This window comes from Triturus cristatus, chromosome 1_2 (genome assembly GCF_964204655.1).
Source record: "Triturus cristatus chromosome 1_2, aTriCri1.1, whole genome shotgun sequence".
Taxonomy (NCBI): domain Eukaryota; kingdom Metazoa; phylum Chordata; class Amphibia; order Caudata; family Salamandridae; genus Triturus; species Triturus cristatus.
Window position 1 is genome coordinate 726,138,959 of NC_140580.1, and position 25,449 is coordinate 726,164,407.

Here is a 25,449-nt window from a genome sequence, read left to right on the forward strand (position 1 = left end):
GTTTCATGGTGAACATAATTATTCATGTATTCAAGTGAATTTATTTAATCATATAAAAGCTCATTAATATGATGTTGTTGACAATGCTATTTAAGAACACATGTTTGCGTGAGCTGAACCTAGCTTATGATTGTTGGTGTTGGTTAGGTGGCCATCTTGGACTCGTGTGAATAACCTATAACTGATTATGTATACTAATCAAAGGTCATACTGTAATAATATGATGTTGTTGACAATGCTATTTAAGAACACATGTTTGCGTGAGCTGAACCTAACATATGATTGTTGGTGTTGGTTAGGTGGCCATCTTGGAATGGTGTGAATAACCTATAACTGATTATGTATACTAATCAAAGGTCATACTGTAATAAAATGAAAATTATGCATTCAGGGATATAGAGCAAAAATACACATAATCAAAAGTATTCAGTGATGATGATGATTTAACAATGAGAACTCAGTAATAAATTTCAGTGATAAAATTTTTTTTTCAGTGATAAAAAATTCCATAGTAATCTTTATAGATAACATTGATATTCGATCCGGTCATTAAGACCATGTGGTTTGAGGGAGTCCATTTTCTTGATCCAGTAGTTTTCTCGTTGCAATAGAAATTTGGTGTTGTCTCTTCCTTCTGTTTTCGTTATGATTTCCAAGATTTGATATTTCAGTTGACTGATGTTGTGTGAATGGTCTGTAAAATGTACTGCTATGCTAGATTTGACATTGTGAGTACGGATGTTGGATTTGTGTTCGTTTAATCGGGTCTTGATTTTCCGTTCAGTCTTGCCTATGTAGACTAAGCCGCACGGGCATTTGAGTAGGTATATCTTTTTGTTGTTGTAGTACTTTATTCGACATATACAAAATATCATAAAAGTTCAGCACAATGTATATAAAAACAATTTAAAAAACCATATTACAACAAATGAGTTCAGTTCATACAAAGTTAAAAGGAATAAAAAATTTCATATGTACACGTATTATATTCACGTGTCCCCTATATTTGATAATGTAGACAGTAATAGGCTGCAAATTCAGGGAAGTGGGTGGTTTACTTGTAGATGGTGCGCCTTGAGCAGCCTGCGTCTTAACCTCCAGGCCCAACCCAGGTATTTGGCGGTCCCGCAGATTACACTTGGGACAGATGTTTCAGAGGTCAAAATACGCAGTGCCACCCTAGCTGACCTTATACCCAGATTTTTGCAGACAGGTTTGAGCCACCTTGATCTGGGTTGCCTGTACGCCTGGCAGGCAAACATGAAATGGCCAATGGACTCTGTGGGCGAGGCACAACCAGGGCAACCTTTTCGATATATGAATCCCTTACCCCAACTAGTTTGAAAATCATAAAGTGGGAGTGTGCCATATCGCAGTTTAAGATATAATGATCTGTCTTGAGGCGATTCAATGAAATCCAAAAAGGGCTCCAAACTGAGAGCCGGTTTCATATCCAAGAAATGCACAGTGAGGGCACCCTCTTGACTTCTTAAGGTTTCGGCCATAACCCAATCCCAATAAAAAAAAATTATCATTAGTTTAGGGGGTGGAGCCTGGCTCACCCAGGCTTCTTCCAAACCAATCTTCTGCAGTTGTTTTTTCAAATTCATTACCCAAGGGATCTTATGATCAGCTCCCAGTTTTAATAACTCATCCAAGGCTGAGGCGTAGTGGTGGAGTTCGGGGGACCTTCTGATCCTTGTCCAGAATAGTATGGGACGCAACCTGGCCATGTTGCTGATGTTTTGTCTGCCAAAGTCACTACGGAGTAGAACTAGTGGGGTGGACAGAGGATGCGCGACTAAGTCTCGTTAACGACCTCAATGCTATTAATGAGAGAATACAATTTTCCTATGAAATTCAAGAGAAAACTATCTCATACCTGGATGTAACAATCACTAAAATCAACAATACACTACACACAGATCTACATCGGAAACCGACCGACTGTAACAATATGTTACACTACAACAGTTTTCATCAAGAAGCTCTTAAAAACCATTTGCCATACTCACAAATACTTCGAGTTAAACGTATCGTCTCATCACCACAACTAGCTAACCAAAGGATACAAGAAATGACAGAACGTTTTGAACAAAGAGGATACCCTAACAACATTATCAAACAAGCTATTACCCGTTCCCAACAAAAGACACAAAACCAGTTGCTACAAAAATCCATTCAGAGTACCAATAAACAGAACGTTCTTGTATCCAAGTACTCCACGGCAAGCAAGAAATTAAAAAAAATAATTAAACAACATTGGCCAATCCTAAGACAAGAAGTAGACTTCAACCACATATTTGACGAATTTCCAACATTTGCATTCACAAGAAATAAAAACTTGGGTGAGATTCTAAAAACCAAAGACGAAAGGATAAAAACAACACACAAAGGCACCTTACCATGTTACAACTGTAACAATTGTAACAGCATTATTCGAGGACCTTCTACTACACATCCACGGAAAGGTTACATCATCAAACTACAAGTCACAGCTATCTGTGACACAGTGAATGTGATATACCTACTCAAATGCCCGTGCGGCTTAGTCTACATAGGCAAGACTGAACGGAAAATCAAGACCCGATTAAACGAACACAAATCCAACATCCGTACTCACAATGTCAAATCTAGCATAGCAGTACATTTTACAGACCATTCACACAACATCAGTCAACTGAAATATCAAATCTTGGAAATCATAACGAAAACAGAAGGAAGAGACAACACCAAACTTCTATTGCAACGAGAAAACTACTGGATCAAGAAAATGGCCTCCCTCAAACCACATGGTCTTAATGACCGGATCGAATATCAATGTTATCTATAAAGATTACTATGGAATTTTTTATCACTGAAAAAAAAATTTTATTACTGAAATTTATTACTGAGTTCTCATTGTTAAATCATCATCATCACTGAATACTTTTGATTGTGTGTATTTTTGCTCTATATCCCTGAATGCATAATTTTCATTTTATTACAGTATGACCTTTGATTAGTATACATAATCAGTTATAGGTTATTCACACCATTCCAAGATGGCCACCTAACCAACACCAACAATCATATGTTAGGTTCAGCTCACGCAAACATGTGTTCTTAAATAGCATTGTCAACAACATCATATTATTACAGTATGGCCTTTGATTAGTATACATAATCAGTTATAGGTTATTCACACCAGTCCAAGATGGCCACCTAACCAACACCATCAATCATAAGCTAGGTTCAGCTCACGCAAACATGTGTTCTTAAATAGCATTGTCAACAACATCATATTAATGAGCTTTTATATGATTAAATAAATTCACTTGAATACATGAATAATTATGTTCACCATAAAACACACGATCCTTCAATGTTCTGCGTACCGCTCCAGCATGGCTGTCAGTCCGCTTACGCGAACGATTCATTAGAATCCCTCTTTAGTTTCCACACACTCAATGAGTCCGCCATTTATAAAACCACATAACAACACGCTATACCGAAACACAGCTACTAGACGCTTGAACCATTGAAATCTCGGACACCAAATGTAAGTATCTTTCACTTAACTCTCTCGATGTCATTACCACATTAAAACATTCACGCACTCTTTTCTGTAATACTTTACTTAACCGGTCATTTTTTACCGCAAAACTTTACCAAATACACTCATAGTTAAAACCACGTAAATCAGCCATTTTAGCTTTTGCAGCCGGCATCACGACAGGAAATAAACACACAAATCCCCGTAAATGCAGATTTGACAAATATGTGTACCAGAATCAATCGAGGCATACTTTTTCTCCCCTAGACAGAATTTGAAGTATGACATGTTTAAATGTAAATACAATGAATAGATTGTGTTACACGACTCCAAAACAATCCTAAAGCCTCCTCATCTCTGATTGCGTTTACAGGTTTGTCCCTGATGAAGGGTTCGCAGTAACCCGAAATGCATTGGATTAGAAACAAACATTGATGTCATGAAAAGATGTATATACTTTAAAGAAAACAATGAATTGACAACGTTGAAAACTTTATTGATTTAAGCAAAGCAATGAATAAAATTGCCAAAACATATGAACAATTGTAAACGTTTTTCTTCTCTCTGAGTGCCCAGGGGGACACACTCAAATTTGAATGTGCTACTCTCGATTATATTACATGACGTATAGGGACCGATACGTCACCCCAGGAGCACCGAACAAATTCTAAAACTTTATAAGAACTTTGTGAATCTGGTTGTCGCGCACGCAAACATTTATACTATTGGGTGGTACACACCTGGACACGGACTGATGAGCAGACATATAGTGCTTTAATGTGGAGATGCCGACCCTGGCCACACACATCTTCCGCGAGGGTCTGAGAAGACACCACGCACACCTCAATCCGGTCTTGCCGTGACGTGCCAGGAGTGTAGCGCAAAAGAGAAAGCATGCGAGAAGACACAAAAGCGAAGATACTATAAGCCAGTGACAACAACTGTTATCACATTCATTATACGGGGCCCCATGGGGTGGAGGAGGCGGGGGGGGCATGCAGATTAAAACCTGAAATAAATACGGCTATTTGTACCAGCTGAGTGATAATGAAACCAACAACAAAGCCATGCAAAAGACTTCCTTTCAGGAAAGGGTAATCTGCTAGCCCGCGAGTGGTGCGCACACGCTGTAAGGAATGTAAGGAATGCAGCTGCTACCCTGTGTGCCGCTGCTCTCTACCGCAAGCAAAACGCTGTGGGAGTGATCCTTTGCTAAAGAGGTGGGACATGCACCCGCCTTTAGCTATTTGCTGCGTACGAAAACTAAATGACACAGGCAACAACCAACCTACTGCGTGGTGGGAGTCAGACCCACACGGAGAAGTTTGGAGTGCTCACAAGAAGCCTCCCATAGTGCAGCGCATGCGCGCTGCGCTTGGCTCGACCTAACAAGACTTAAAGGCATCTTTATTGCTCATTCACTTTCTGTTCTTTATCAGCTTGCCAGAACGGGTCAGTAGGTCCTAAATATCGAACCAATGTATTGGGGGACAGCTTTTCCCAAATGTCAAAAAAGTAGATTACATCTGCATTCAGGGCATACGGCCTCAATAATGTGAGAGCCCTTCCATTTATCTGACTGTGTAATATCAAATCTCTGCCCTCCGCGTCCTCATGAGTTTGTTCCACTTCATGTGGTACCCTGGGTGTGATGAGAAGTCAACCCTCGTGCGTGGATGTTATAACCCTCATGATAAAATATACCCTTCTATTTGCGTTGTATATTTGGCACCTCCCTAGAAATCAAATGTGTCTCCTACTGCCAAAATCTTCCAAATTTAAATGAAACACAATGAAAAGTTTCTTTCTGATAGTAGGAGAGGTTGATGGCATAAATGCACCAGAGAACACATATTAAATATCGACTCTTTTTATCAATGATATTTTAGGTATTTTTCATGTATTAGGATAAAGAAAAATGCTGGGACCTGCTGGAATTTTCAACTTCTTCCAAAAGCAAAATCCTTATTGGTGGACTAGTATACTGACTTCTTCGTCCTATCTGTGCAATCTGAAAATAGTTCCAATATTGGGGATTCTGAGAGACGTGAAGTGCAAACGAGGGGGAATCTGGAGAAGAGCATAAATGCTGCAGGTTGGTGCAGTTGAAGTAGGCCCTGGAAGGAGAAAGATGTGTCTCCTATCTTCTGTCATAAATAAGCCTACTTTATACACTGAAATGAAGAAACCCTACAAATTAGAAGACATTCGCAGATCACACAGATAGGACACCCTTCGAAGTAGGCCCATATCCTGGAAGGTATTTCAGCTTTTCTTGAAGGTGTGGTTGGGGTAGATTCAAGTGCTGCCTACAATTCAAGGTGATTACTGACCAGGAGTGGGCATTCTTTGCTAGTGCTGTGAAATAGATTATTTGGGTTAGAATATACAAGCAGTAAATGGAGTTCTCTATATTATTATTTTGTGAATATGTGGGCTACGACTGAATCATGTTTTATGGGCCAAATTGACAATGCTGTTGCTGAAACAAGTCTTAATTAACCTGTTCTGGAGCCTTCAGTCACACAATTGGATAAGAGAACAGATCACCAGGGGCAGCAGTTTCATAAATGCTCCCATGTTTATGAACGACACTGTAGCCATGGACCAAAGCCTGGTTGGTTTACACTACAGCATCAGATATTTGAACTGGAAGTAAAGTTTTCCTAGTAATTGTATGCTCATTATCCCGCAGAAAAGGACGTTTCTGATTTTGGTTCATTTGTAATCAAAACTATAGAGTATCAGCGTATACCCCTGGGAGAATGGCTCATGGGCTGAACTCTTGACGCAAGCAGACTCAGCCTTCCCATCTAACCAAGGGAGTTTAAATTGCGTGCGATAATTGCAGTAATAGTAGTATCTGTTTTTACAGCATTTAAAAATCACAGAAGTTTGCTATTTTGCGCTATATAAAAGCAAGTTATTATATAGGTGAGTTGTTTTGGAATCCAATTTTTACTCTTTTAGTAACTTACGGCCTACACAAATTTGCCCCAAACTTAGGGAAATAGGGAATCTTTGAGTGTGCCAGATTTGGTACTGATTGCGCAAATCAATCAAAAATTATAACTAGTTACGTGGGAGGGTACAAGAAATTTTTTTGTCAATAATATGTGTATTCCCATAGGAAATATTCTCAGTACGTAACTCCAAAAATTCTCATTGAAAATGACCAATATTTAATGGCAAGTAATGTCTATATTAATAGGTGTCTTCTCGTGGGTACTTGAATTCCCTTTCAGCTGTGTTGAATGTTGGAGCTCTAACCAAAATGTGAGTGGCCATTGTTCACGCACCAGTGATTTATATATCTGTAAATGTTCAAGATCAATAAAAATAATAGATAGTAAATTGTAAAGTCCAGCAAAAAGTTAATAGGTACATGTGTCGTAGACACTCACTGGCCAATTGCTTGAATGTTTATGACCATTGGGTGAAGGCAAAAGAAAGCAGGTCATCTGGAGAACAAATGATGAATGAGTGAGAGGGCCGTGGGCCTCCCTACTTATGCAGATGTCTCTGCTGCCTGTCATACAGCCAGGGAGAGATAAGAACAAGCATTGGCAAAGCCAATAGGTCCTGCCTTTAATAACTTTGGCGTTGCTGTATGACAGCGGTAAAAATACAAATGCTTTTTGCCGATGCTGCTCAGCATCAGCAAAAAGAAAGTAAAGAAAAAATGTGTCACGACAGAACACGTGCATAAGCATCATCACGCTACTGGCATCCTAGCCAGTCATTATAATCTGTGATGATGTCTGCATGCACTTTTCACAGCAAATGCATGCTCCTACTTTTTGGCCTGGGACCCATTTTCTGTTGCTTGGACCAGGCTTAATAACAGACTTTTCCCGCACATGCAAGTCCTGTGGTCCAGGACTCCGCAGAGAAGGCTTCACCTACGAGTCTCCCAACGTTTTCTGACAGTACTCCTATCGCACATATTAAGAATCAGCAGGTAACAGGTCTGTGGTTTATGCCATGACGTGACTCAGAACAGTTTGTAGCCCCATGTGCATGTCTTGCTCGGATACCTCAGACGCCATAGCTTTACTGCTGCTGTCTAAATACCACATATGCCAGGAACTGCACTGTTCAAATGTTGTGCTACTATTGGACAACATGTGGAAAATGAATTTGTCCTGTACAACGTCGGATACCAACTCGGTGCCACACTTTTAAACTGAGCAACTGTTCGGATCTGTGAATGCTGGGAACCAGTGGTGACCAGCACGGATCGGGGGTGGGTGGTAAGGTGGTGTAAAAAAAAGAGAAAAAAACGTACCTTATCACCAGAGTCTCTCCTATGCTTTGGCCGGAACAGGAAGCACCCAGGCTCCCCTAAGCCAATCACAACACTGCAATGCAGTGTTGTGATTGGTCTGAGCGCAGTGGTTTGGTGCTCAGACAGGCCGTGGGAGCCTGAACATGTTCTCCACCCTGGCTGTAATACAACCTGGGTGGATAACATGCAAAGTGTGCATGACTGTTTGGCCGGCGCCAGACATCCGGCCAAACAGTCATGCACACTTACTGTGTGCCACCACTCCTCCCCTTGCTCCTCTGTCATCAGAGCAGCCCCGCCCGCAAAGCTCCCGCAGCAGGAAAAAATAAAACGATAATAACCTTGAGTTAATATTTTATTTTTCTGTTATTTCACTGCTGCAAAGCAGTGGGGCGACATTCCTCCGTCTTAACAGAGGAGCCGCCACTGTTGGGAATGCATGAGAGTGGAAAGTCTAGAAGATTAGTCAAACTGCACCAATGTCGGGATGCGGCTTTTCTGAATTGGTGTAGCACCAGACAGCGGCAGGGATCAACATTGGCCATATCCCCTTTAACATCTCTTTCAGATTTAGTGCGGTTGGCCCCTTATTACAGTGCAAGGTGGAGTTTAGGTGTGTTAACTTGTCGCCTATTGTCACTCCAAATAAGCTCAGCTAGCAATAATCAAAGGTCTTTGAAGAAAGACTTACTGACATGTTTTTGGATAGAAACAATAATAGATGTTGTAGCTACCATACTCACCTTGGAGAGACCCACTCGTCCAGCCACTGACAGTGGGAGCTTATTCCAAAAAGCCCCTGTCCTTAGCACAGTAAATGCTCTGGGAGAGTTACCATCGTTAAAATCTGTCTCATCACTTGAAACCTGAACCGTAAATACTTCCTTGAGAATGGAACCCTTCCCAAAAGTTCACACTAATTTGGTACTCTTATTTCACTGTTCTGAATTTGTAGTGGGAATAAGCACAATTTCCTCAAATTTAACTTCAAATCAGATTTAAAGATATATAATTTACCATTTCCATAACCTGGGCCAAATCCGCTGATGGAGGAGGACGTATAGGACATTGTCCGTGTAAAGGGGAATGTTGTGAGGTTCTGCTGCTCTATCGAGTCCTCTATTGAACCCCATTGACTGAATGTAACTCTGCAAGGGTGAATAGGCAGGGCTGAAATTAGTTAACATCAAAAAAAGTCACTGGCAGCGCAAAATATGGCGGATGTTACAAGGGTTTGTTTTATAATTCTTTTAAGTATTTTATGCAAACAAATACAGCATACAAACTGTTCAAATGGGAATCCGTATTTAACGAACACTCAACCTAGCTCTCCTGCACAACCGTGGCTCATAGAGAGATGATGTGGCCTAACGGCCAGAGCTGCCGACTTTGGAGCTGGGAAACCAGGTTCAAGCCTCGACTTAGGTTCAGCATCCTGTGATTCTGGGCAAATCACTTAATCTCTCGTGCCTACCAAAAAATGAATGTGTCCTTGTGCAATGTAGCTGGTGCTCGAGTAAAGCGCACCAATACCTTCGGGTCGAGTTCGTACTTTATAAAACTGCACACACAAAAAAAATATATATATAACAGCACTGTTCTAGTCCGATGCTTAAAGACTTTGCTGTAGGAATGGCAAAAGACTTTGTCCCTTCCTAACTCAGCGTAGATGGCACTGTGCTGATCCTATGGTTAAAAACTTTGATAGAAAAGCAGACATTTGAGGTGAGCAGCGTGTCTCTGGTGTTGAGGGTGCGCTATACAGGAGCTGCTTTCACCCATAGCACGTTAATATATATGGTCTGGGTAAAAAAAGACAGCCGCAGAAAACTATTGCTGTGATTTAGACTTGTACGGTTTTGAGAACTGGTTGTTCTCCGCATTCCCTCATTTAGGAGACTTTTTATTTATTTCATTGCGGTTGTCTTACCTATACTGCCTCTGGTGCTTTCTACAATTCAAGCTTTTAAAATACACTGACAGAGGAAATTATTAAGACAATGTTATAAACTTTGCTATTAACTATCATTATTTGTGTCTGTTTTTCAGGAGCCGGCAATAGCTTTTGCAAAAAAAGGCTACCACATTTTGTTGGAAAAGCCCATGGCGGTAAGTAAACACAGGTCATTTATCTCGTATATAATTGTAAATTGGAGGAACAAGCACTTCTCGTGAGGAAGTGATGCCTTGAACATATATAGTGCGTGTAGAATGATATCCCGCTGTTTTTGGACAAACCTTGTGATGAAAGTCCCAATTTCTTTCTCAGTTTAGTGTCGCGCCTCACCTTGTGATGATGATCTCCACTTAGGCCATACTTACAAGTTAGTACAGAATACAGAACCCGAACCTGAACCACATCAGTAAATACCGACTCAAAGGAGTGAAAACCTCACAATTACAAGTTTAAACTGCCATGCACAATCTGTAATTAGTGCTTGCAATAAATATGAGGTCTAATTATTTATTGCTTCGTATGCAGAAAATATGAGGTGCAATTATTCTTGCGTCACATACAGAAAATAGGAGTTGCAAAAAATATTGCATGCAGTATAGATCATATTCGGAGGACGGCGTGTAATATTTACAATGCATGCTCAAAATGTGCCGAAAACAGCATTTACAGGCAAACTAGGACCCTGTAGAGATATGGACATTGTTTGAAATACTGCACTTTGTTTCCACAATGGGATCATAGTTAGGTGTCTCCACCCAAGTGATTGCTGTACGTAAAGGGTGACTGAAATGCTTGAAGCTTCAAGGCGCAAACAATTGACTGCAAACAATGTGCACAATGATGTAGAGGGCAGTGGCCACTGTACTGCAGCATAATGGATTAAGATTTCTAATTTGGTGGAAGAAGACATTACTTGTGACCTTCATGCCATTGTGGAGTTAAAAAGGATGGAAAGGCGTGAGGTTCTTACCTATGTCTTCTGTAGATGCTGTCCATGTGTTCGGTGGATTCAGCTATCTCTCGGGTTCAAGGAGTCACGGGTAAAATCAGGTTGTCTTACATAGCACTGTGAAGCAGAAAACTGTATAGCACACCCTCTCATGGGGCCACCCATGCTTCTTGAGTACAGTCCGTAGCCCCAAACATATTTGGGAATGGTATAATTGCATATAACTTTGCTTCGCTACCGTTCACTGTTAAAAGTCTGCGGGAAAGAAGGCGTGCCGGTCTTTGACGTTTTACAGGGCATCCAGGACGTGTGGCCAGACCTTTGTGAAGGTGGGCTGTGACAGGACATGAACCAAGCCCTCCTTGTGTTGGCCGCAGTCGCTTGCTAAGAATTCCAGCACAGCAAGAAATGTAGGGAGAAGCTAATGAAATTGATATGAAAATGTCGTGCACCAGTGCATCATCACTGGAAGCAAGGATGTTGCGCACAGGGGTGCAACTAGACATGTACTTCGGGTAGGGGGGGCTAACACTTTGCATAATGGGGGCGGAGCCATCATCAGAGGCAGACTCCTTTCACTGTTCTCATACAGTACTTAACAACAGCTGTATTTTTCAAGACAAAATGTAGACTTTATTTAAATTCTAAGTGCACTTGACCAGTAAGATGGGTCTCAAGATAACACAAATTGACTACGTTTACGACTGATTTAGGATTCTTGTTCAAGAACATTTCACAGAACGAATTACAAATGTTACAAATGTTGCATTCTAAGACATATTTATCCTGCAGACCTAGTTGGAGGAGAAATTTTAGGTTCTTGTCTCTCTGGCAGGCAGTCGCAATTGGTGAATTCTAAAACACACTGGGACAATATGACTCAATAGAAAATATTTTAGAAGAAATTTGGTTGCCTTACATCAAATCAGATTTTGGATCAATGGCAGGTTACCCACAGTTCCTTAGCTATTATTCTATTCCCACTACATTTTCCAGCATACAACACTTTTATGTCGTTTACAGGACAGAATGTTTGTAAGGTAGACAACTCTCTTGTGCACAAAATAAGTATAATGAGTGTTGTTTCGAGAAACCCGGATAGCTCAGTCGGTAGAGCATGTGTTTTGCTTCGTCACAGCATGCACTATATATGCAAGCTAGCAGATTGTTTACGAAAGCTAGTAGCAGCAGAATATTAAGTAGTGTTTTTAAAATATTTGGCAATATTTCATGAAGAAAAACTAAGCTACAACTTAAACGTATGGAATTGTTACAAATGCCATAATAAGAGAGTTTCAGTGCAATTTTTGTGTGAGGCGTCTTACCAGCAGAACAAGACTCTCGCTTAAAGAACAGTGGCGGCCGGCATGACTTGCAGGTGGCAGGGCGGGGGCGGAGGAGAGGGGCTCATCGGGGCAGCGGAGTTGTGCAATACAACAGTTAAAAAAAATATATACACTTACCTTGCCGCCGGGTCCCACATCTTCTGCTCCTGCTCTCCTCGTGGGACTCGAGGAACAGGAAGCCAGGAAGAACAGCCAGGCTCCCCTGAGCAATCACAACACTGCAGTGCAGCGTTGTTATTGGTAAGCACCCAGGCTCCCCTGACCAATCACAACGTTGCAATGACACTCAACCAGGGAATGGGGGCCTGGGCATGTTCTCCACGCAGGCTGTAATGCAGCCTGCATGGAGAACGGGGAAAGTGCGCATGACTGGTTTGGGCGGCCTGAGAGAGCCGACCAAACAGTCATTGTGCATTTAGGAGTAGGCAAACCACTCCTCCCCTGCTCCGAGAGCAGAGCAGGCCCGCCCACCGCAAAGGAAACATAAAATGATAATAAAGCAAAGTCATTTTAATTTTATAGTTCCTTTACTTTGTTTGCACTGCTCAAAAGAAGTGGGGCGACACTCCTCCGCCATACCGGAGGAGCCACCACTGTTAAAGCATTACTAAATTAATTAATCTGACTACTAGTAGGTGTGGTGGAGCTACATAGAAGTAGAATTAAAAAAGGGTTTGGAAAAACTGGAGGAGTAATTATCATGTAAGGAAGAGAATTTGGTACAGACATTCTATGGTTTCCCATGTTGCAGCAGGCAGGGATGGAGGCACAATGTATAGTCTTGGCAATCCTAATCCGGACTTCATTTGATTGTCAGACGGAGAGTACATGATTTTCTGAACAGGAACTAGATATTCCAAGAGAGTAAAAACCTGCATTTAATATTTTCCGTTTCAACTTCTGCCCCTCCTGCTAACCGAACCCTCTGCTTTACATCTTCTTAAACCATAAAGACCTTACATTTCTAAACTGATGGGCTCTGTCCTCCCATTTGTTCTCCCTCCAACTCCCACCATATTCAGATACGGGTACACAGCTAAATTTAAATACTAACAAAAAAGGATAACGAGAGGTCAGACTGTAGAGAGTGTAAAGAGGAGTGCAGTCTGCTGCCTCCGAGGGGCTCTATCTGGCCTTCTCTAGTGTGTTTAAATAGCTAAAATATTATTCCTAACTCGCGATCATCCTTTGTTACTTTCACTGTTGAGTGTCACCAACTTTTTATTCCTTCCCTCTGCTGGTCGCTCCTGCCCTCTTTTACTTCCCATTATTTCTCATTTTTGACCTCCAAAAACATTTAGGTAGATGCTTAAGATGAGCTACATATATAACACTGTTGTGAAGTCCAGCCAGTGAGATATCCATCTCTTGTGGAAAACTACTCCACTGCAAATGCTCCTGTTTCCTTTCTTGTGTCCTCATTTACCTTCACCTTCCCATCTGCTCCATCTCTCTTGCCTCTCCCACCCTCATTGTTTTGAGGTGACCTTTTTTTTTGTGCATAGTTTTATATAGGGCGAACTTGAACCGAATCCAATCAGGTATCAGAGCGCTTTACATAGCACCAGTTACGTTACATTAGGACACACATTCATTCTTTGTTAGGCACAGGGAGATTAAGTGATTTGCCCAGAATCACAGGATGTTCAGCGACATTACCGAGACTCAAACCCAGTTCCCCAGGTCCGAGGTCGAGCGCCCTAGCCATTAGGTCAACTCCTCTCCCCTTGTGGTGGCTTATAGAGTTATATAAGATAGCAACAAACATCTCAGGTCTACCTACATATTTTTGTTTTAAAGCACTATTTGGTTTCTTGGTAATGTGACCTCTGTGCCTCTTTCTTGTTCTCATAATATTACTGTGGGTTTATATCACTCGCTCTTTCTGCCTCACACTGGTCTGTGCACAGCAGCAGATGGGGAACAAAGTAGTCCCTCATAGGGGAATGTGACCTCTTCATAGCATCATCCTACACCAAACATTCCTGAGGTTGCTTGTGAAGGAGCACTTTGGGATGCAGAATTCCATGATATTGGTATGAAGTTCCTCTGGAGGGCATTTGGTCATGGAGATACAGTTAGAATAGTGATACCTTTGTGTCCTCTTTTTGGTTGGTTTGTAGGTCCTGTTCCGTTTCTTGAGACACGTTTTGGCATGTTGGCTTTTGGATGTCTTTCCTTAGCCTTGAAGTAAAGCAATTTCTCTTCTTAATCTTCTGTATTACTTTGTTGAAACCAGGGATCCTAGCTAGATGGTTTAGTTGCATGAGTACTTCCACCTAATTGACTCTAATCAAGAGCCAAGTGTGTCAATAATTCCAGAGGGCAAGACAAGCTTTTCCTTATTTGCGGTACAAGGCAAAATAATGTGGTAGAGATCGGAATCGGAAATGAGAAAGGGAAATGATCTGAGCAGCTAATACCAAGATGAGTGAGTTTTCCACTATGCCTCAGCCTGCAGTTATCGGTCTAGAGCCATTCCGTTGTTTTTAGTGGGGGTGAGGTGAATGCTGAGATTATTGTGGAGGTTTACAAGGTTCTCTGGTGTGGTGAATAGTTTTCATGTAGGATTGCTGCTAGTTCTGTTGTAATCACTCATAAGAATGCTAATTTCATCTTATTAGACTGAGGGATTTGTGATCTGATCAGTGAGTTCTGATTTGAGCTTAGATGGGGTGTTAATTATAAGTATGGTCGACTCCGTAGAATGGCGATATATCAAGAGAGCCTTAGAGACACTCAAAAGTGGAAAAGGTTGTTTTAAGTGTGCATTTGCAGGCAAGGGAGTCTATTTCCGCTGTCTCTTCAGATGGTATGGCGTAACCTTTGGTACTAGGGAGTCAGTACTGGACTGGACATAACTAAGTCAAGTGTGCAAAATAAGGAAGCCCAGATTCCTTGATGTAGTATTTTTTGTTGAATTTTAGACCACTTATATTACAGTTGCTTGATTACTATAGATGTTGAAATGTTTTACTAAAGTTCACAAAATTTTGAGTATGGTCCTGGGATGCACACATGCTTACGTATGTGTAGGTTGTTGTGCACTGCCCAAGTACTCGCAGTTCTAAAGATCATTTTTTTGAAGACCGTGTATGAACACTATTATAACTTGAGTTTGTGATTGTTAGTAAAGAATGCTTGGGTACGGAAGAATGTTTTTCTACACTGGATGGGCCCTTTAAACCACACTTTTTAAAATGAAATTTCTCCACATTGAACATGATTTTATGTAAACGTTTCAGCCCATGTGTGCCGTAAAAATTGTAAGTACTGCCTCATCCTTTTAGGATAAACCTTTAAAAATATTCTAGACTTATTTATAGTTTGGGTGTGAATTGAAAGAACAAAATCATGTTCAGTGAAGATACAGAAAAAGTGAGGTGTTGTATTCCACAAACCTACCACAATGTTTGATTACAATCGGCTAAACGTATTTGCATTCGCTTATCTATCCTAAACATCAGAACTGTGATTAATCAAATTTCGATTTTCCCTAAAAAACGTACATTCATATAAAATAATATGGTGTAAATATTTTTACTGAACAATATAAAAGACATCCCGAGTTGCATGAACGCAATCCTGCATAATTCAAGAACAATTAGTTCTCCACAGAACAACTCTATACAAAAAAAAATCCCATCCGTCTCTGATAGAAGCAACAGGAAGTGTAGGAAAAATCAAGGGTCAAAAGAAAGCAACACTCATGTAACCACTTCAAACTCCCTTTTCTCGCATTAGTTTATGGGGGCAAAAAATCACGGTCAACCTCCTTGTCAGAATGAGGGGTACAATCAGGTGATGTCCTTCCCTGTGTCTTGGTCACTCCTGCTAACCTGCTTGTGTTCCATGTTTGTACGCAAGTGCAGTCACCAAGAAACTTCCTAGCCACACTCACGCTTCGTAGCAGAGCAGAATACAAGGAAGCAGAAAAGTTCAGACGTATTAGTTCTTTCGTGGCATGCTGCATTTTTTGCTGCCTTCTCTTGGTCATTCTACTCCAATTGTGGAAGAGCAGAATTCTGTTGCTTCGAAACGATAGTTCACCTTTCTTCGCCACAGTATGCCATCCCTCTTTGTGCAGCAGAAACCAAGTCTACAATGGTAGTACCAACCCTGTCAACTCTGCTTTGGTCGTCTCATAGGAAGAGTCGTAGCTTTATGTGCCACTAGCTCAGGACCCCTCCATTTTGTAGGACATATGATTGTATGAAATTCAAGAGTGGTTGCCATATCTTAACCTTCATTCAGGGGTAACTCTGACTCCGTATGTGTCATGACCACTCAACATTGCCCCTGAAAGTGGCATTTGGTTGAGTTTCTTAACGGAACGTGTCCAAAGCACTCCACTGCAGTCACTCTCTGTATGAGGGTTCCAACTCTGGTTTTGGCGCCTGCCATCCTTGAGGCTAGGTCCTCGAAGCGATGTTCTATTTCCACCACCTCTTATCTACACTGACACATTCGAGCATTTCAGATTGCTCAAAGTGAGTGCCTCACATTGGGTCAGGTGGACAGCTGTTGTGCTGCCCTAATCCTCTGCCATGTCATGTGAGGCAGTTGGCAAAGATGATTTCTGCTGACAGAAATCATGTTTGTACCAAATAGTTCTAGATATTTGCTCCTTGGGGTGCATAATATGTTTTTGCTAGGAATGACAACAGTTTTAGAAGTGGCCTCAAATGATAGCTGTGGGACAAGCAGGCCCCTAGTTCTCTACATGGGGCTCAAATGAACCCCCTTCTCAATATATTTCAGCTGTCAAAAAGTCCTTGGCTCTCCGCCGCTTAGCTTCTCTCAGGCAGTATCGCCAAAGGCTCTCCTGGGGTGTTGCATGTAGCAATTTAAGTTGCCATACCGGGCGATGAAATGCTGGAACCTAGTCAGGCTGGTACACTGAAGGGACTCGGGGTGCACAGGCCTGGAACCAGCTACACCAGCTCAGGTTGAGAAGCTTCCCAGCCTCCTCTGAATCGGCGCTGTAGTTGGGCACCTTACTAGGGTGTTGCTGTTTAATGTGTGCACCTCCTATGCATCACCTTGATTGCTCATCAGTGGGCTGGAGCCCAGCCCCTCCCAAGTTCAAGCCCTGGTTGGCGGAATCCTTTTGAAATACATTATTTGTGTGTGCTTCCCTTTGTTGCTGCACACAGATTCAAACTCTGCCAAGTAATCTCAGGCCCGCTTCTGCCCGATTTGGTCTCAAAGTGGGGCATCATGGGAGACTCTGGAACGCAGCCTTCTGGCCTCGCAGCTAGCCTCACCCCCAGACATACTAATTGAGATTCAGTCTAACCAATGTACATTTGTCCCAGCAAGGTACATTTGGAGCTGTAAATGTACAACAGCTACAATGAATGTACATTTTGACCAAATAATGTACATTCAGAGACCCAAATGTATATACGTAGGGTGCATGCACTACACTACATCTACAGAAGCCAACTAAACATGTTGAAAGTGACCATATCACACAAAGCCATATTCATACAGGAAAGAAATGCAATATTGCATGCATATTCTCTCTGCTAAAAACACAGCGAGGACACATCTTGAAACAGGATAACACCTTGTGGTGTACCACATAACTCAACTCATTCACTATCACTGACATAATTTGAAGTTTACACTGAGACCTAATGAGTGCAACGGGTACAGAAATAATCAGTTCAAAGATTATCAGCGCAACACACAAAACTTATAGCGATGCTTCAAAACATTACCCCCCCCCCCCCCTCCGCCACCCCAGGAGAGGGCCAAATATGTCACCCTAATGTGCAACATTGCATTCTTGTGTGCCCACTGCTGATAATGCACTAAGGCGCTGTATCTCAATCAAGAGTGTTTCAATAACATTCATTATGGTTAAACTGTTAACTAATTCTGAATGATCAGAAAAACTCCACAGCACACCATATATGCATTGTTGAAGATAAATTAAGACATTTGCTTAACACTATTATCTATCAATTACTCTATTGTCATCTCAGTGGTACTCAGTTTGTCAATGCCAGAAGGATGAAAGGCTGAAATGCTCCTGCTGAGATTTAAGTTGTGCCTTGCAGTTTACACTTAGGTCTTTGCAAAAGCTGCAATACTTGTGCATGAGTACATATACCCACATATAGAGCACATGCCTATCCTATACATTATGTACAATTATGGATGTAACTGGTAGTTAAATGCGTGCTGCTGAAACATGCTGTGAGCCATAGGTCAGAAGTTTGAAACTGGCAAGGCAGCTTTCCATCATTCTGAACTACGATTACACTGTGCAGTAGTAACACATGAAGGTTCCAGCACTTATTAGTGACGGCAGGAGTGGATTGTGAAGCTATGATTAGAAAGAAAGCCAGCAATAAATGTTATTTTAATATGATGTCAGAATGCAACTTTTTGTTTGTTTATTTTCCATTTTTGTTTCAAGTGTGAATGCAACTTTTTGTTTGTTTATTTTCCATTTTTGTTGCAAGTGTGAAAAAAGATTCACAAATAAAACAAACCAGCGCCAAGATTAATGTTTTAATGCCATACTTGCATTGATTTACATTTCTTTTGGAATGTAAACATTTGTTGCGAGATAGTTTCTTCCTTATCACCGCCTGGGTCTGTTGCTTATATATGTGAAGTGAGCATTTAATCTTTTTTGTTGATGGCGTGTCTTTGATTCTCCTGCAGTTTTTTTTGTCATTTCTGTGTGTGTGGCTGAGATGGGATGTGAAAACGTCAGCTTTCACACCTAATGCCAGACACTCAACTTTGACTAAGGGGAAATGATTAGAAAGGAAACAAAGCTGTGGCAATTAAAAACAAGCAATGGCAAAGCCAATAGGTTTGACCTATGCAAGAACTATTGGCTTTGGCAATATGTTTAGCCATTTTGTACACCAGTGTTGCTGCCATTCTTCATGGCTAACCGTTAGTGGTGTGGTGTGGGATAGACTGGAGTAGGGTAGATCGAGGTAGATTGGAATGGGGTGGATTTGAGTAGCGTTGAGTGGGGTAGATTGGTTTCAAGTAGCGTGGAATGGGGTAGATTGGTTTACAGTAGAGTGGGGTAGATTGCAGTAGCGTGGAGCAGGAGTAGGTTGGTTTAGAGTGGAGTGAGGTAGAGTGGGATAGATTGTAGTGAGTTATATTGGGTAGAGTGAGGTAGATTGTAGTGGTGTAAAGTGGGATAGATCGAGTGGAGAAGCATGGGGTAGATTAGAGTGAATGGGGGTAGATTGGAGTGGAGTGAGGTAGATTGGAGTGTTGTGGGATAGATGGGAGTGGGGTAGATTGGAGTGGAGTGGAGTATATTTGGATGGATTGGAGTAGATAGTAGTAGATTTGGGTGAATTGCGGTAGATAGGAATTCGGTAGAGTGGATTAAGGTCAGTCAGTCAAGACATTTTATTTGATCTAAATTGGAGGCATAGATCATAAAAGCACACGTTAAACAATAAATCTTCTTTCTTAATACAATAAAATTAGTTTAAAACCAGTATATAAAAGCGGGTGTTACATTGCCCAGCTCTGTACAGCGTCAGGTTGACGGTATTCTAACGTGCAATGATTTACTGGTTAAACTCAAATACTTTGTGCAAAATACACAGTAAGGACATCAGGTAGGATGCAACGCACACCCATTCAGTAAATTAATTGTTAAATAATGAATTAGAAATTAAAAAACATCCTTTGAATCAAATACAAGTAAGTTACAAATGTGATATGTATTAGTGCAAATCCATATCTGGTATCATGCCTAGTTCAGGTGTGTAGTTTCTTAAAATATTGGGCGCTCGTTTGAGGAGATACTTTAAAATTTATGCAATTGATCATTATAAAATAATGTCTCCTTCGCTTGCAAGCCCACAGAAATGATGCTACGCAAAAGCAAACATGGGGATCGTGAAGCTTCTTAAAACTAGGCAATGCGACATTGGTGTAAATTGTGCCGCCTTAAAAGAGGTAAAATGTATTTAAATCTCTGTTCTTTATAAAAGTGACAGAAGAAAAAGAGGTGAAGGTCAGATCATACGGATAGATTATCACATGGGTATGGGTACAGGTCGTTAAAGGAATACCTTTTAGCAGTAAAAACCCAGCATCAGGGGTATTAGGTTGGCACGAAAGGATAAACCTCTGGTGTAAGTTTCAGACACCATCAACTACGAATATTCACCCTTCATTAGAGGTGGAATTAGATTGTAAAGTTTTACTGTTGTTCTTGTACAATGAGATTCCTTCCTCTCATAGGCTGCCTGTGTTAGAAAAAGTTATTTTAGCCTCTTTTTGGAAAGGTGGAGTAGGAACTCAGGTTTGTGGATAGTTCAGGTACGCCTAGAGAGTGCAAAGTAGATTTTACGTACTATAACCAGGGAATTTTATGTGCTTTGTCCAATGAGAGGCAGTTTTGAATGATGGACTGGCTAAGGTCCACTGTGTCTCTCTTCCAAATTGATAGCCACAACATAATCGGAGCTAGTCTCACCAAGTCAGAGACATAGGGTATATCCAGCACTAAGTGGGTAGCGTAATTGGGGAACGAGGGAGGGAGTGATGCAACCCTCTTAAGGAAGGTATTCTCTATCTTCTGGAGGGAAGCTATTGGCGCTATACCCTACACCCCTGCCACGTATGTTGCGGCCGAGATCGTTTTGGCCCTATAGATTTTTTTTATAGCCGCTAAGGGTTTTGAGCCCAGTTTCTTGGTGAAATTAGAGACTGCAGCCAAAGTGTGCTCCATAGATGGCACCCTGCTACCCACCCTGTGTGACCAGGATTGGTTGCTGTAAAAAACGACTCCTAGATAAGAAAAGGTCTCCACAAGTGCTAATTTGCGTGTCCAATATAAAAAGATGGTAGCTTTTTAGAGGGGAGTGATCCTGACACTAAAATTTGAGTTTTTGATTAATTTAGTTTTAGGTCCAGGATGACATGAAGTTCACGTAGGTGTCTATTTGGTGTTGGAGCGTTACACCTGTTCTTGCTATGAGGATGGCGTCATCTGCATAGGCCAGGATCGGGAGTGTAGCTGGGGGAAAGGAAGGGATATCTACTGTAGATCTTTTTTTTTTTTTTTGAAACCGTTTATTACATGTTAAAAAGGTTACAAGTATGGGCCTACAACCATCCGGCCGGCCGCTAGAGTGGCAGAAGCATATGACATACCTACAGTAAGAGTCTCTTGGCGGTGCAGATTGGTAAGTCAGGAGATATCAATAGCGCAGGCCACATAACTCCAAGCCCACAATACGGTTTCCTTTTTTCAAAACAGAACAACACAAAAAACCACACCCGCAAGGCAATCCGCCATCCAAAGTGACGGCACGTGCTCCTTAAGTCGGGGATCCCAACCAGCAGCCAAACTCTGAAGAGGGGAATGGGAATAGATCAGGGACTGGGGAACCGCATGCCCACGGCTGAGGGAGGGGGTCGGCTAGGGGGACGGAGCTGGTGAGGCAGCCGGTAGCAGTGGCGGCTCACAAATACCCCCGCGATAGGCGTTCCAGGGGCCCCAGATTTTCACCCACGCCCCAGGCTTACCCCTCGCCACATACACTACCTTTTCACGAAACATACACCAATCCATATGTTCTTTCCAGGCCAACACCGCCGGGGGCCTCTGGGATCCCCACAATTGAGCAATGTCACGCTTAGCTATCATGTATCCCAGAGTCACCCACCGCGTCTGCGGGACCGAATAGTCATTTGGTTCCCACACATTCAGCAAGCATCTCCTCGCTTCAGGCAACAGCGCGACACGCGTCACCACACGCAGGACCTCATGCACACCACGCCAGAATCGCTCCACCTTTGGGCACTCCCACAGAATATGCATGAAAGTTGCCAAGGCACCACAGCCACGCTTACACAATCCGTCACCAGCAAAGCCCATACGTAGAAGCCTTGGCCCCGTCACGTAAACCCGGTGGAGGATCTTAAGCTGGACGAAGCGAAGGCGAGCCGGGATGGCCACCTCCTTCGGAGAGGCCACCGCGGAAATCCAGTCCTCGTCGTCCAGTTCCAGCCCGTCGGCAACCCAGGCCTCGCGGAGACTAGTCAGCAGGCACGATCTGTCGTTGATCAGTTTTTTATATATAAGGGAGATCGTACTGTCTGGGACATGGCCATCCAGCACTCTGTCCTCCAGGGGGGAAGACTCCGGAATGGACGCGACATCAGGGAAGACGGAGCCCAGCGCGTGGCGGACTTGTACGTACCGAAAGTACTCACTGCCTTGCAGCTGAAATTCCGTCTGCAGCGTCTCAAAAGTTTTGAATCCCCCCCTCGTCCAGAGATCTCCCACTGTGCTGATTCCGATCGTGTCCCACTTCTCGAAGCCCTTCGATGTCCACAGGGAGCCCAACCTCTCAGACGCATATAGCGGTGACGCCCGGGTCAAACGGTCCTTCCACCCCATAGCTGCATTAGCCGCGTGCCAGACACACACCATGACACGCGTCGGTCCCGTCAGACGGGAGTCGGGCGCGCCAGAGTAGAGCGCTCGATTGTAATCGCCACCGGGCAGGAGCATCTTGTCCATTTCAAATGCCGGGTTCAGGGCGGGCCCGTAAAGGCCATGATTAATTGCAGCTAGCTGGGAGGCCCAGTAATACCGTTTAATGTCCGGGAGGGCAACCCCCCCATCGTACCACGGGAGCGTCAATTTAGCCAGAGCAATACGCGGCCTCCCGTCCCAGAACAGGCGCCGCTGCAGGCTCTCCACCTCACGGAAGTAGCGCGCCGGAACCAAGTCCATAGTGTTCTGGAGCGCGTACAGAAAGCGCGGCAAGGACATCATCTTAAACAAGGCCGCTCGGCCAAGCGGCGAAAGCGGAAGACGCCGCCAACGCGCAACGTCCTCCTTCAAGCGCTGGAGGGGGGGTAGCAAGTTCCGCTCGTAGCGGGCCTCCGGGTCTAGAGTAATATATATACCCAGGTACCGGAACCCCTGGGAGGCAATCTGGATCGGGCAGTCCCGTGGTAGGGCCGGAGCCTCCCCGGAAAGCACATATACGCAGGATTTCGCCCAGTTGATGACAAGGCCTGAGTTACGACCGAAGGAGCGCAAAACATCAACCAGGACAATCAGCGAGTTACGCGGGGAGGCGAGATACAAAAGGATATCATCGGCGTAGAGGGACACGCGGTCCTCATGCTCGGGGGTCCAGCGGAGACCACGGATAGAGGGGTGCCACCGCAGCCACTCCGCCAAGGGCTCCAAGGCCAGTGCAAACAGGAGCGGCGACAAGGGGCAACCGTGACGCGTGCCCCGCCCCAGCGCGAATGGGGCCGAGACTCGCCCATTCACCACCACCTGCGCCAATGGGCCCGAATACAACAATTTGACCCAGCTAATGAATCCCGGTCCAAATCCAAATTTCGCCAGCATCGCCCAGATGTATGGCCATTCAAGCGTGTCAAACGCCATGGTGGCGTCTAAGGACGCCAAGATGTCCGGCTCCCGCACAAACGGGACACGCGCGAGCACCCCGTGCAAGCGTCGCAGATTAAGAGCCGTGTTGCGATGGGGTATAAAGCCAGATTGGTCTTGGTGGACCAAATCGTCCACCACGCCGACCAGCCGGTTGGCCAGCACCTTGGCGAGGATTTTGGGCTCCGCGTTCAAGAGCGAGATAGGCCTATAGGATGTAACCCGCTCACGGGGTCTCCCCTCCTTGTGGATCACCACGATTGTGGCCAGACGCTGGTCCGGCGGGAGGGAACCCTGCGAGTGGGCCGCCAGGAACATCGCGCGCAGGTGGGGCGCCAGTACATCCGGTCGCAGCCTGTAAAGCTCGATGGGGATACCATTGGGGCCCATGGCCTTGCCGGATGCGACCGAGCGAATAGCCAGGGCAATTTCGTCCGAGGTGGGAGGAGCGTTCAGCAAATCCCTGTCCTCCACCGTAAGGGAGGGCAGCGCGATGTCCCGAAGCAGGGCATGGGAATCTTCCTCCGAGCAGGGAGAAACCGGGGAGTACACCTCGCGGAAGTAATCCGCGAAGCAGGAGACAATGGCTTCCGGCTCGGTGACACGCACACCATCCATCCCCTCAATCAAAGGAACCACACGACTCGCTCTCTCCCTCTTGTCCAACCACGCAATCAATTTACCAGCCTTATCACCCACATCATACAATCGCCCCAGTTGCTCTCTACTGAGGCCCCTGGCCGCCTCCGTGACGAGGGCCCTATAGGCCGCCTGCTTGAGGTGCAGAACATGCAACTTGGCGTCCGTTACCCCGCTCCCCAGGTCACCCTCTAGTTCCGCAATTCCGGCCTCCACCCGGGTTACTTCCTCCCGCTCGCGCCTCCGGGCATGGGAGATAAAGGAGAGGGCCTCCCCTCTGAGAACTACCTTAAAAGCCTCCCACAGGGAGATGGCCGAAGGGACAGACCCCACATTCTCATCAAAGTATCGCTGTAAGGATTTGATCAAGTCGGCACGAATAGTGGGGTCGCGCAAGTACCAAGCATTGATTGGAGCCACCCTGCCCTCCCCCCTCGGGAAGACATCGAAATGTAACAGTAATGGGGAGTGATCGGAAATGCCCCGCGCCAGATGGCACACCTCTCCCACCCTCCCAGCATAGGCCGCCGGGACAAGGATGTAATCAAGCCGCGAGAGGCTACCATGGGCACCCGAGTGGAAGGTGTATTGCCGCTGTGCGGGATGCTTTAGTCGCCAGCAATCCACCAGGCCCAATGTATCTAAAAGGCCGGACAGCCAAGCCCGTGCCCGGGGGAGGTCCCTAGGGGGATGACGATCCATAGACCCAGAAACTACCGCATTGAAGTCCCCCCCAACCACCAGCAGGCCACCCGGAAGGTCTAGGAGGAGGCGCCCCAGGTCCGCAAATGTAGTGGATTGTAACCCAGGCGGGATGTACACTGATATAAAAACAAACACTCTACCCTCCATTCTACCCACCAGAACAGTGTAGCGTCCCCTCTCATCATGGCGCACCTCATCAATCTCCAACGGGAGCGAGTTCTTGATCATGATACCCACCCCCCGCGAGCCCGAGGTGAAGCCCGAGTGGGCCACCAAACGATAGCCCCGCCGATTCATGGCATGAAAGGAGTTACCTATAAGGTGTGTCTCCTGCAGGAAGATAACATCTGGTGAAATACGTTTCAGGTACTGCAGGACCACACCACGCTTAATCCTGTCCCCCAGGCCGTTAACATTCCATGACAACACAGTCAAATCCCTACCCCCCATCATACGTAGAAGCAATCAGTCGTCCCCCACAGAGCATCTCGAGAGCAACAATACAGTAAAGGGCTTGCCTTGCGGTGCAAACAAACAACACACCCCCCCCCCACCCCCCCATCCCAACAGAACTCCCCCCTCCCTGCACCCCTGCATGAGCCCAG

General features: G+C 44.2%; 1 protein-coding gene across 11 annotated transcripts in view; it reads left to right on the top strand.

Annotated features, from left to right (window-relative positions):
• The window catches only part of LOC146867905 (uncharacterized), a 1,103,481-nt gene that overhangs the window by 497,370 nt on the left and 580,662 nt on the right, over window positions 1-25,449 (top strand). For all 11 annotated transcript variants that reach the window (XM_085608614.1, XM_085608620.1, XM_085608616.1 and 8 more), the window contains one exon: window positions 9,873-9,932. In XM_085608614.1, coding sequence (XP_085464740.1) covers window positions 9,873-9,932 — 60 coding nt within the window. The remainder of the gene's footprint in view (window positions 1-9,872; window positions 9,933-25,449) is intronic.